Below are 14,050 nucleotides of genomic sequence, written 5' to 3' on the forward strand. Positions count from 1 at the left end.
TTCACCTTGGGTAATTTCTTCTAGTCTTTCTTCCAGCTCACACATCCGTTCTTCTGTATCCTCTACTCTGCTTTTGAGTCCCTCTAATGAATTTTTCATTTCCAGTATTGTATTCTTCATTTCTGATTGGTTCTTTTTTATATCTTCCATTTCTTTGTTGACATTCTCACTGAGTTCATCTATTCTTCTCCCCAGATCAGTTAGCATCCTTAACACTCTTAGTTTGAACTCTCTGTCAGGTAGGTTGCTCATTTCTGTTTCACTTAGTTCCTTTTCTGGGGTTTTGTCCTGTTCCCTTACTTGGAATGTTTTCTTTTGCCTCCTCATTTTGCCTCTTTCCCTGTGCTTGTGTCTATGTATTAGGTAGGTCAGCTACGTCTCCTGCTCTTGGATAGGTGACCTTATGTAAGTGATGGCTTAGGAGGCTTCCAGTGTGCTTCCCTCAGTTCTCAATGTTCCAGGGGTGGCCCCTATGTGGGCTACGTGTGTCCTTCTATTGTGGCCTGTTAGCTCTCCCTATAGGCGCCCAGGGAGGCTGAGTTATGCTCCTGGCCAGCTGTTGTAATGCTCAGCTGCTTGTAGTTGTTGTGGGGCCTTCAGTCTCTTTATCAGCTGTGGGGAGCCCCAGCACAGTTGGCTGCTAGTTCTAATACCACATCTGTGTTGCAGTATTTCTTTTAAGTGAGTAGGCCCCCAGTGTGGCAGGTTGTTAGGCTCAGGGCCTTACAATTGCTGTAAACCTCTAGCCTATTAGGTCTCTTGTCAGCTCTCTGAGGATTGCAGCTGGGTGGGGCTGCCCTTAGGCACAGGAGCACCCAATTGTTTCAGGCTTTGGAAGGTGGGGCAAACCCCCTATGTGGGTCTTTGAGAAGCACAAGTCTTCTGCAGCTGACAAGCCCTGTTGCCCACAGGTCCACACACACAGTCAACACAGTCCTGCCCCGTGTGAGCGCCCCAACCTCCCCAAGCGGACCCAGTCTCTCCACGGCGGGAGCCCCACACACTCCGCCACCACCCCACACTCTCCACCCGCTCCTTGTGCACACCCTGCCCTGCTCAAGTCAGCTCAGTTGCCAGGCTGCAGAGAATCCAGTCACCAATCTATGCAGGCCCACAAGTTGCCTGAGGGCTTGTTGTTGGGTGGGGCCAGTCTCTATGGTGGGCTGCCTGCCCTGGCTGAGCTGGATTAAATCGGTGCTCTAGCGGGTGGAGCAGACCCTGGGCTAGCAGGCCTCAGGGAGAACTCCAATGGCGTCTGTGTCAGCACGCTCACACCAGGCCACAACAATGGCCGCCGCCAATGTCCCAGTCCCTGGAGAGGTCTCACCCCTCACCGAGATGCACTCAGGGCCTATTAGGTGAGTCTCTTGTCACCGAAGCACTGTGCACCTTTCTTTCTGGTGATTTTAGGATGCTTTCTGGAACGGGTGAGTTTGTGCGCGGGCCCTTTAAGAGCCAGTTTTAGTTTCTTTGTGAACTGGGTTTTCTGGGGGTGCTCCCCAATGCTTTAGTAGCAGGCACAGTCAGATATTATGCCGCAGGTCTCGATTGTGCTGGGTCCACAAAATGCCCACAGCGGGGGCGCTCCCGGCTCAGGGCCCCGCGCCTCCAGGGAGGCTGCGTACCTGTGCGCTGCTCCCGGCGGCCGTGAAGCTGGCGGCTTGTGAAGGCGGCGTTTTTCCTCTCCAGAAGGGAGTCTCTGCCTCTTCCACCTCAGTTAGGATTGTCCGTTGTTGCAGGAGTTCCTCTCATCCAGTTTTCAGTTCTGTCTCAGGGGTAATTTTTCCACGAGTAGTTGTAAATTGGCTGTGTCCACGGGAGGAGGTGAGTTCAGAGTCTGCCTACGCCGCCATCTTGACTTCCTCCTGATTTGGCTTATATTGAAAATATAGATAAATTTGTGTAAAACTGATATTTTTACTATATGAGTTTTCAAATCCATAAACATGGTACTTCTTTCCATTTATTTAGGACTTTGATTTCTTTCATCAATATTTTGTAGTTTTCAGTATATAGTTTTTACATATTTTGTTAAGATTTATACAAATATACTTCATTTTTTTGATGCTATAGAAAACAGTAATTTATTTCACATTTTAATTTCCAATTGATCATCATTAGTATATAGAAATACAATGGATATTTTATGTGGACCTTGTATCCTCTGACTTGCTCAGCTCAATTATTAGTTCTAGTAATTTTTTTCCAGAATCTATAGGATTTTCTACATAGATAGCCTTGTTATCTGTGAATAGAGAGAATTTTATTTCTCTTTCCAATCTGTAGGCCTTTATTTCTTTTCCTTGCTCTATCCCTCTGAGTAGGACTTTCAGGATTGTTGGGAGTAGCCAATCTTGCCTTTTTACCTATCTTAGGAGGAATGCATTCAGTTTTGCACCATAAAGAATGGTTTTTGCAGTGCTTTCTTTGCAAGTTCCCTTCATCAGGCTGAGGAAATCCCTTTTTATTTCTGGTTTGCTTAGAGATTTTTATCAGGAACGGATAAACGGATGTCAAATTTTGCAAATGCTTTTTCTGCCTCAATTGAAATGATTATGTTCTTACTTCTTTAGTTTTCTATATGGCGAATTTTATTGTGATTTTTGAATGTTGGATCCAGCCCTTCATTCTGAGGCTACATCCTGCTCAATCATGTATTATCGATTTTATATATCGCTGGATTTTCAATTTGCTAATATTTTGTTGAGAGTTTTTAATCTATGTTCATAAGGGATATTGACATGTTGGTTTTTTTAATAATGTATTTGGTTTTGTTGTCTGGCTAATGCTGTTCTTTTAAAATGAGCTGGGAAGTATTTCCTTCTTTTCTTTATTCTAGAATGGTAAACAAAGAATTAGCGTTATTTCTTCCTTAAACATTTGATTCGATTCACCAATGAAGATACTTGGGCCATTCTCCATTGGGAAGTTTTAAACTTTCAATGTGTTTAATTGTTATAGGACTGTTCTGCTTATCTATTTCTTCTTGAGTGAGCTTTGGCAGTCCATGTCTGTCAATGAATTTGCCCATTTATTGGATTTATGTTGAAATTTTTATTTTTGGAGTTTCCACTTTACTCTTTCTTTCAGTTTCTATCTCTCTGCTAAGTTGTTCCTAATATTCCCAAATCGTCTTTTAAATGTCTGTAGGACTTATAGTAATGTCTTGTCTTTCCTTCAGATACTGGTAATTTGTATCCTCTCTCTCTCTCTGTTTCTCTATCTCTCTCGCTGACTCTGTCTCTTTCCCTCTCTCTCAATTTTGCTGTTTATTATTTCTATTGTTGTGCTTGATTTGACTTGAAGTTGCTCTTCATTTTCTAGATTCTTAAGATAAAAGCTTACATCACTGATTGGAGATTTTCTTCTTTCCTCATATAAGCATTTTATTACATGAATTTCCTTCCAAGTGCTGTTTTAGTTACATCCACAAATTTTAATGTCATGTTTTCATTTTTATTCAATTCCAAATATTTTCTCATTTCCCTTATGCTTCCTCTTCGATTCAAGGTTTATTTATAATACTATTGTTTAATTTCCAAACATTTGATGATGTCCCAGATATCTTTGTTATTTATTTCTAATTTCAACATCATTAGAGAATATATTTTATATAGTCTCAATTCTTAATTATAATGATAATTGCTAAATATCACCTGTACAATGAGATACATGCTAGATGATACATGCACACTCAAAAAGTACTTGAAGTTGTAGAGGAAGAAATGGTGGTGACTCAGAAGGCTTCAGAGAGGAAATGACAGACTTGGACCTTTTAGGGTAAATTGAGTTCATTTGGGAGACAAAACAAAATGGATGTTCTAAAGAGAGGAAATAGAATAAAGCAGAGCACATTTGAGGAGCAACAAATCCTTTGTTAAGCTGAATTGTAGAATGGAGGAGTATTAGGAGATGAGGCTAGAAAGAAACCAGATGTTTATAAAAAAGAGGAAAGCTGAACTTACATATCTTTCTAAAGAGATTAGACTTTAAACTTGTTATGACGAGCTGTTAGTGCATGTTAAACAGAGGAATGTAGAATCAGCTTTTCAAAGGATATCACAGGCAGTGGTGTAGAGGATGGAATGGAGGGGAGGGAACCACGCAGGCCAGGGACATCAGTTAAAAAGCCATCAAAATAATAATAATAAGAGGTGATATATGTCTAAACTAACACACTGGTGGTGAGGACTATAAGGAGAAGACATAGTTAAGATATATTTATGAATTATAACCAACAGAAAGTGTGACAGTACGATATGAGGAATATGAAATGTATTAAGCTTGCTATACAAGTTGCTAGCTTGGGACAAGGGTATTGCTGTACACTGAGACAGGAAAGAAAGAATAAAGTACAGGATTGGGGACAGAAGTGATGAGTTATATTTTGGAGATACTGCACCTGGGGCACGCTTTGGAACATTCATGCTAGAAACGTTAGCATTTTGTTTTAAATCTCACGTGATTAAAAAAATAGTTTAAAAAAAGAAATGAAAGAATGTGCCACAACTAGCTGGCATTTGAAAACATGGGTCTTGCATTGAGGATAGTAATGTAAAATAGCCACACAGATTTTAGAGTCAAAGGTTTATAAGAAGTAGATAAAAACATGAAGGAGGATAAGATTGGCCAGGAAAGGATATAAAGTGAGAATGTAAGTATTTTGATAACAACATTTGTGATCTAGTTGAACAAACCAAAAAGAAGTTTGCTTTGTTTTTTTTGTGAGGAAGATCAGCTCTGAGCTAACATCTGCCAATCCTCCTCTTTTTTTGCTGAGGAAGACTGGCCCTGGGCTAACATCCATGCCCATCTTCCTCTGCTTTATATGGGACGCCGCCGCAGCATGACTCGACAAGAGGTGTGCCGGTGCGCGCCTGGGATCCGAACCAGCGAACCCCGGGCCACCGCAGCGGAGCTCGCGCACTTAACAACTTGAGCCACTGGGGCAGCCCCAAAAAAGAAATTTTTAAGGACAGAAAAAGAAACCACAGAAAGAATTTTTGAAGCCAATGAAAGAGAGAAGGACACAGAGAAAATAGTCAACAATTACAAATGCTGAGAAGAAGTCAAATAGGATAGGAACTAAAATGACATGAGTTACATAATTAGTAGGTCCTTACTCATTTTAGATCAAAGTGGGTTGAAATGAAAGCACATTGAAATACTAAAAATATTTATTCACTTTTGTTTCAGGATGGTAAGACAATTTAATTTATATCTCAATAGGCATTTTTATCATACAAAGTTTTGATGAAATATAAGTTACCAGTCAACAGGTACATACAAATTTAGAGCAGTTAACCAAAATCAGTTCACATATTTTTTTCTAAAATAGACTCATTAAATGCTACTATGTGGTAATATTGACAAGCCAGGAATATAAAAACCCTGGAGAGGAGAAGACCTAAAGCATTTCACAAACACACTTCGTGATGGACCTGGCCTGGTTGTTAGGTTTACAAACAACATTAGATGATTGCTCATAATTTATCTTAGAGTGAGAAAGGAAATGATAATTGAAATTTTACCGCCTACCCTATCTCAACTGCCGCATCCTCCACGAACTCTTTGATCATCACTCCAACAAGACATGACCTCTCTCTCTCTCCTTTGCATTCCCAAAGCATTCCACAACATAAATAGGCGTGCACTTTTCTATTCTCCTTTGGTAGATTGTAAACTTCTTGAGCAAATCAGCTCTGGCATTTCTTTCCTTCTCTTTTCTTTTTTTCTTAACCTGATAAAGCGCTCTACATAGTGCTTGACATTTAGTAAATAATCAATAAATATATAATGTAAGTATTTTTAATTTTTTAAACATATTTTGAGCATCTAAATCATATATCCATTCATAAAATATTTATTATTCAGTTAATATATGTAGACATTGTGTAAATGCTGGAGGATGGATATAAAGATGGATATGACGGTCCTTGCTCTTGATTAGCTGCTAACACTGTGAAGTAAAACTGACATCCAGGCAGATTATTTAATTAGTCTAGCTTATTAAATATATATACATATACATATCATATATGTGTATTATAAAATGGGTTGACATTTAAACAAGTTTACAGATTATTTCATAATATAAAATTACTAATGTAATGGAATTAATTATATGAGGACTGCATTTATTCACGTGCATCCTATTCATGCAAGCCTGCGTAGGCTAGCCAAAAGGGATAGAAGAGATGGGTTCTGTTCTAGTAGATAAGCCTGATTTGTATAATTATAACACTCCATTGTGAGCTGTTATTTGAGAAATGTATAAAATGCTACAGTAGTGTGTGTTTCAAAGCACATGCAATACAGAGGCTACTCTGAATAGTGTTTGTAAGGACGCCCCGGCAGTTTTTAAGGAAAGGTTTTCATATCGTGAAATTAATTATATTATCTTTGTCTTGCATAAGTATGAGGCATTTGTAAAAACTAAGGTGTAATAAAACTCGTTTAGTAAAACAACCAATTTTTTAAAGAGCAGACCACCCCAGGGAAAAAAAGTAATTTGGGGAAGAATGTTAGGGTGAAGGAAGTTTTCATTGTGGAGATCCTCTTAAAGTGCCTCAGAAAGGTGAGACACTTAGAAGTAGAAAGTGTACTTCTGAAAACCTATGTTAAGCTTACTTGGAGTTTTATACTGAAGCTGTTTTTTTAATCTTCTTTCTATGAATTTTACATAATTATGGGCTTATTGGAACTATCTAGTAGAACACTCATTCTCAATGAGACATATAACCTCCAAGGGGTGAAAACTGGTACTTAGGAGTAGACAAAAAAACTCTTCCTCTTCACTAGGTATAAAGCACAGATATACACACAGTTCCTAAACAGATGTACAGTATGTCTGTGGAATTAAAATTTCACAAGGGGGTAGGAGAATTAGGGAAAAACTGTCTAAAAAGACTTGTTAAGAGTGAATAATGAAAAAAGGTGGAGAAACACCTCAGTATAGGTATATTTCTGGGAAAAAATGGAAATTAATAAAAATTCACACAAGAGAAATAATGAATTATAAGTATTTTAAGTTACATGTGATTTCTACCAATCATCATCAAAATATAATGAAAAGATAAAAGTAAATGATAAGGACACAATATCACTAACAGAAATTGAACATTACCATTATGTGGTTACATAAACTATAAATAATCATTGTTTTTATTTCAGTTTTTAAAAATTCAAGATCATTTATAATAATTCTCGAAATAATTTTTTCAATGATTTTTGAAAGATAGATATTGGAATATTTATAAAAGATATGTTTATACACTTTTTAGATAACATTAAAGGTCATAAGTGAACGAACTTATTTAATTTTTAGTCTTTTTTTTTTTTACTTTATTCATAGAAGAACCAGCACTGTCCTCAGATTTGGCTTCACAATCAAATATCACTCAATGGCTCCATCAGGAAGATACATCACTAATGGTCGAGAAGAAAAGGGACTGTGTCATAGCAGCACATATCTGCCATGAATCTGAAGATTGCACTCTGTTGTATGAGAAGTTTAAGAAAACTTGTGGGAGGGAATCAGAACAATGCAAGACCCTTGATGGAGGCTACCTGTGTGCAGCATTGAGAGAAAATCTGAAAGAAACAATCTTGTGGAATTGTCAATGCATTGACCCTTCAAAAGTAGAGTGCACTGAAATTTGGAAAAGTTTGTTTGAAAACGTTTGTATACAGGATGCTCCAATGAATCAACTTCCAGCCTTCAGTGAAGACTACGAAGATGGATTCAACCAGGACGTTGTTTCAGGTTGTTATTCAAAAGAAGAATTTAGGAACATTAAGTAAAATCACAAATCTGAGTTAACTAAAGAATATTTAATGTCTAATTCCTGCTCTGTCATTTCTTCCTGTGTTTCTCCTAGAAAATTAAAATTAAAAAACCTTAACACTATGACTATGTCCAAAAGGGATTATGAAGAAAGAGGCAAATGCTAAAAGATTTTAGCATAATGTTAACTTTATTCATTCATTGAACAAATATTTATGAGACATTTACAATGTGCTAGGTTGTGTGCAGCAGGGTTAAAAAAATAGACCTGTCCTTCATTCAAGGAGTTTATTATTTTTTAGAGGATTTAAAAATTAAAGAAATAGATAAACTGTGGTAAGTGATGATGATTTATTTATTTAATAGATATTTCTTTTGAGTGCCTACCATGTCCTCAGCCATGTTCTATGACCTGGGGAAAAAGCAGTAAACAACAAAAATCACTGCTTTCTAGGAATTTACATTCTAAATGGAATAGTGTCTTGAGTCAGTTTCCCTGGAAACAGACTCTGAGACAGAGGTTTGTACACAGAAAATGTGTTGGGCTGAAGGCTTAGGAACAAAAGCTAGAAGGAAGTGAGGAAAACAGGATTAGGTGGAGGGAGACATTGAAATGCAATACAATCACCCCAGCAAGCTAGTTGATTCCACAGGAAGCTTGGACCTGGAATGGCTTTTCAGAGATGTCACCCAGTGAGGCAAGGAAGCTAATTCTTGAACCCCTCATATGAACTAGTCCTTGGATATGACCTCACCCCTGGAAAAGTCTGTAACCTTGGGTGTGGCAACTTTCTTTGGATGAGGGCGATGCCTGGAAAAGGACCAGTGTGAGCCATCACCCAACAAGACTCCCTGCAGCTGGGGAAATAAGTACCTGGATCACTAAAGGGGGGATCTTAGTAATGGGCCACAGGATCTGATACAAGAACAAAGAGAAAATTAACAAAATAAATGATTCTAAGACATAGATTTTAAACAGTATGAGTGCTAAGGAGAAAACTGAAACAAATAGGAGGAAAAAGAGATCTGAGTGGGTGGTTTGTAATTTTAATAGGATGGTCAGAAAGTTGCTCTGAAGAAATTAATGTTTGAGTAAAGATTAAAAGAGGCCAGGGAATGAACCATGTGGATGTCTGGGGAAAGCACACTTAAGGGAGAAGAAACAGTGAGTTGAAGATGCTGAGCTGGGAATGTGTCTGGAGGTTTGAGGAAGAGCGAAGAGAACGCCATGGCCAGAGTTGAAAGAGCGAGAGAGAGAGGTGTAGGAGATGAGAGCAGGAATGAAACAGGCGACAAGATCATGTAGGGCTTTCCAGGTCATTTCCAAACCTTTGGCTCTTGCTCTGAGTGATATAGGAAACCATTGAAGAATTTTGGCCAGAGGAGTGTCATGGTCTGATTTATATCTTTGACAGGATAATTCTGGTTTTTATGTTGACAAGTGACTGGAAAGAAGCAAAGGCGCAAGTAGGAAGACCAGTTAGGAGGCTTTCATAATGATGCAGCAAAAGGATGATGGATGATGGCCAGGTGTGGGAAGTTATTAGATTCTGGATATATTTTAGTATAGTGGATCATATAAGATGCAAGAAGAAAAAAAGGAATCAAAGTTGACTCCAAGGTTTTTGTCCCAAGTAATTAGAAGGATGTGGTTGCCATTATTTTCATTAGCTAGTACAGGAACAATTATAGGAAGAAGAGGCTTTAGTGAGGGACAGAGGAGAGGTCAGGAATCAGTTTTGGACATGCTAAGTCTGAAATGTTTTTTAGATATCCAAGTGAAGATATCGAATTAGAGAGTTCTATGTACGGAATTGATGCCTAAATTCTACGTATGACATACAGAAGTGACATCTGTGCAGTAGGTATAAATTAGGGGTTATTTGCTCGACCATGACAGAAATTCATTGGGTTTCTTGGACCAGAGTGGTAGCAGAGTGAGAATATACCTGATTCTGGATAGATTCTGATACTAGTGGATCAATAAGAGGGAACAGTGTGTATTTTTTGATGTATGTGATTTTATAACTCAAATGTAAGTCTGGTTGGTACAGGAAGTATTGCCCTTTAGTGCCTCTTCAACAATTAAGCCACTGTTTAAAATATCCTCTGAGAAAATATGTATAGACATATGTATGTACCATATGAAATTAGAATTTAGTGTGTAAAGAATTTATTATAAGGCATTACTCATAGCATATAAAATAGTATACATCCAAGATAGAATTTCTTTTCCCATGCTAAAATAACTATTTTGTTGTGTTTGTAATAACTACTCATGTAGTGAGTGTATTAGTCTGCTTGGGCTGGCATAACAATATACCACAGGCTGGGTGGCTTAAACACCAGAAATTTATTTTCTCACAGTTCTGGAGGCTTGATGTCAGTTTCTAGTGACAACTCTCTTCCTGGTTTCTTGCTGTGTTCTCACATGACATTTTCTTGGTGTGTGTGCATGGAGAGGGAAGAATGAGTCAGCGCACTAATGTCTCTGCTTATTAAGATGCTAATCCTATCAGATCAGGGCCCCACTCTTGTGACCTCATTTAACCTTAAATACTTCCTTAGAGACAACATCTCCAAATATGGCCACACTGGGAATTGGGGCTTCAGCATATGAATTTTGCAGGGAAATAACATTCAGTCCATAGCAGTAAGTAAATTTAGTGTTTATTTATGTCTCAGTGATAGTTTCTTGAATATATCTTAGTCAGTGGCACAGCCATACCAATCAGTCCCAAAGCAGTGGTATTATTAATCTGTAATGGAAAGTCTGGCCTAGACTTTTGTATCTGTTACAAAAGCTATATGACTCTCTGAGATGTGCTTCTTGGGATTTTGTTCAACTTGGGAGAGTAGCACAGAAGAAGGAACACCCCAGGCTTCCTCAGAGACACAGGAGAGTGGACTCCAGAAGAGATAGTGATACTTGAGCTGAGACTTAATCAGTAGAAAAATGAAAAACCACATATGGTGAGAACAGATGGAACAATGCAAGGAGTCTGGAAAGGCTGTGACATACCTGGGGGTTAAAAGAATTTTCTTGTGATTGTACCATCATATGTGTGCAGTAGATGCGCAGGCAGGGAGTCTGGACAGACAGCTCAAGTAGGGACAAATTGAATCATGAAGGGACATCTATGCCATAACAGAAGTCAATACCTTAATCAATAGCCAATGGCAAAATTTGAATTTTTATTTTAAAATGAAAATCTGATCATACTATTCCCCTATCACTTTATGCGTATGTCTATTAGTGCTCTTGATATTTTATTTTGATTTTTGTTTATATGTCTATATTCGCTGCCAGGCTGTGGGTGCTCGATGATAGGGACTGCAGGTTTGTGTCTTCAGTATGGGACCTGGTCCATAGTAGGGACTCAGCCCATGTTTCTTGAATGTAAGATTTTAGAATTAGATGGCTACCGAGTTCACTTGCATCAATGAGAGTCTCCCATTTTGTAATTATACTTCCTAAGAACTCTGGGAGGCTGAGATAATCAGAGGTGGAAATAGTCTTTAAATTGCATTTCAACCAAATTAAGACCCTACTGGGAAGAGTGTTTTCGGTTCAGACAATATTCCTTCTGTTCTTTCTCCCCAGACAGATTCTTTGTTCACTTCAGTGCACATGGCCTAGTCGTTAGCATTTGTTTAAATCCTCAAGTAACTGAATCCTCAGAGCAGGGCTATTTAACTCATTTGAATAATATTTCAGGGGTTTATTTTTCTTCATCTGTACCTCACTAATTTTGAATATCAAGGGTTAAATAGGTATTACACGAGCTTGTATGTATTTTTGCTTGATTACTCGTTTATGAATGTAGCCCACATTCTCCTTTTAAATATAGAAAATTGTTCACTAATGAAATAGTCTCTTTTTTATCCTTCTAGATACCATGAAAGAAGATAACAAATCCAAGTGGAATCTAACTACTCTTCCATATCATGGTAATGTTTATAAATTGTAATTTTGATCAGCATTGTAAGCACTGGACAATATCATTTAAAATGTAGGGCCGGCTCCGTGGCTTAGCAGTTAAGTGCGCGCGCTCTGATGCTGGCGGCCCGGGTTCGGATCCCGGGAGCGCCCCGAGGCACCACTTCTCCGTCCAACGCGAGGCCGAGTCCCACGTACAGCAACTAGAAGGATGTGAACCTATGACGTACAACTATCTACTGGGGCTTTGGGGGGGAAAAACTGAATAAATAAAATCTTTAAAATGTAGTTACTAGGCTTCTTAAAGATATACCAATACAAAATAAATTGTGTGGCTTTTAATAGTTCTATTATTACCAAATGCAATAAAATTATTGCATTTCTTCCACTAAACGATCAAAACAAGTGCTTTGCCCATCCATTATCTATTTATTATTATGCTGAGGAATACTTTACAATTAAAACCAAAGACTGATCTTGGTTAAATTTCATGGACATTTTGATCACAACAATTAAATCACTTGAGGCCAACTGTTTTTGTATACAGCATATATGTGTGTGAGGGGGGACATTCACATGTACCTATGCCTTCTAGAATGTGAACATATTTCTGTGCTGAAATAACTATGTGGAGCCTTTAGTCAAGATTTTCCCTCGAAATAAAAAGCACAACAGAAGAAGAATCATTTGATTTGAGCCAATGAACTCACCAAAAGCTACATAGCTCACATGCAATTTCTGAAGATTTATTGTTTACATTTGAGAAACTTGGAGTCAAGGATTTTTTCCGTCAGCTCAGTTTTGGCCCTCCACACTTCCATCACTTCTGCATCACAATACGTATCCAGCATAGATGAAAGATGATTCAAATAGCCCACTACTCAGGTCTCAGGAAATTCAGACTAACTCTAAAAAAAAGAAAAGTAATGTTTGCCAAAAACAGCACATTGGTACATCATGTAGTTTGCTCACAGACTTCTCACAGTGCTTTGCAGATTCTGCATGTACAGCTTTATGTTTACTTTTCCATGACCCGGGCATATTATTGATTTCAGGAATCAAAGAGATCCGATCCTGTTTGGAAGCGGCAGAGGCGTGTGTAGGGGATGTGGTCTGTAATGCACAGTTGGCCCCTTACCTCAAGGCTTGCTCAGCAAATGGAAATCTGTGTGATGTGAAACACTGCCAAGCAGCCATACGGTTCTTCTATCAAAATATGCCTTTTAACATTGCCCAGATGTTGGCTTTTTGTGACTGTGCTCAATCTGATATACCTTGTCAGCAGTCCAAAGAAGCTCTTCACAGCAAGCCATGTGCACTGAACATAGTTCCACCCCCTACTTGCGTCAATGTAATTCACAGCTGCCGAAATGATGAATTATGCAGGTGAGTCAAACACGCATACCTTACTTTCTTATTTCGGCACCTTATTTGTTACAGTCCAGTCCTAACACTTGATCTCATTACATTAGCTAGAGTTCCCACCATCGGCCAACATGATGTAAACAAAGCCAGACAATTCATATTTTTGGATCTGTGGTACATGTGTAGTATCCGTTTTGAAATTCAAATGAAGAACATATTTTTGGAATAAAAAAATTCAGTATGTCAGGATTTGGTAGCCATGAAATAGCATTATAAACATTATATATTCAAGTTAGACAAATGATTTGGTTAATAGACCTGGCATGTATGCCGGTTTTTTAATTTGTTTTATAGTATGATTATTTAATGCTGTTAAACACCATAAAATTTTGACAAGGTGACTCTTCAAACTTCAAATTAATCTTTTCTGTCTTAGACGAGATCAGGAGGAAGTTAGCTTGAGCACCGTTTGGGTATTTCCAGGAGACACGTATGACATGATGTCACAAATGTACCCATTCTACTCTTCCCAACCCCAGGGGAGTAATGTTAGTATTTTATTTGTTTATTCAAAAAAATTTTTATCAAGCACCCGTGACTACTCGAGGCATCAGTGTGCAAGACACAAAAATACCTGCCTTGTGGAGCTTATGGTCTAGTCGGGGAGACAGATAATAAATAAGGAAAATGTATATTATAATATAAAGTAAAGAGTGCTCTGGAGGTTAATAACAACAGCAACAAAATTGAGTAATGGGGATTGTGAATGGGCAGAGAGCGTTGCAATGCAAATAGGGTGATCCCAGTAGGAAGCATTTTACCAGACTTGAAGTGAGGAGGTGAGCCTCTCCCAGTAAATATTTGAGAGAAGAGATACCAAACAAATGGACCAGCCAGTGCTGAGGAAGAGATGTGCGTGGCGTGTTCAAAAAGTAATGAGGGTGGAGTGTGCAAGGGGA

The 14,050-nt window shown here is 38.4% G+C and overlaps 1 protein-coding gene across 2 annotated transcripts in view; it reads left to right on the forward strand.

The window, feature by feature from the left end:
* The first annotated feature begins 1,253 nt into the window (after window positions 1-1,253).
* Window positions 1,254-14,050, forward strand: part of GFRAL (GDNF family receptor alpha like) — a 51,706-nt gene continuing 38,909 nt past the window's right edge. Inside the window, exons 1-4 of one of the 2 annotated variants that reach the window (XM_087438733.1) lie at window positions 1,254-1,358; window positions 7,355-7,765; window positions 11,681-11,737; window positions 12,782-13,112. In XM_087438733.1, the coding sequence (XP_087294859.1) occupies window positions 1,301-1,358; window positions 7,355-7,765; window positions 11,681-11,737; window positions 12,782-13,112 (857 nt within the window). In that variant the 5' untranslated portion in view covers window positions 1,254-1,300. The remainder of the gene's footprint in view (window positions 1,359-7,354; window positions 7,766-11,680; window positions 11,738-12,781; window positions 13,113-14,050) is intronic. The other variant, XM_087438734.1, reaches the window with a different exon arrangement.

The sequence above is a fragment of the Ceratotherium simum genome, chromosome 13, assembly GCF_057802395.1.
Source record: "Ceratotherium simum simum isolate JZ-2026a chromosome 13, ASM5780239v1, whole genome shotgun sequence".
Classification (NCBI taxonomy): Eukaryota; Metazoa; Chordata; class Mammalia; order Perissodactyla; family Rhinocerotidae; genus Ceratotherium; species Ceratotherium simum.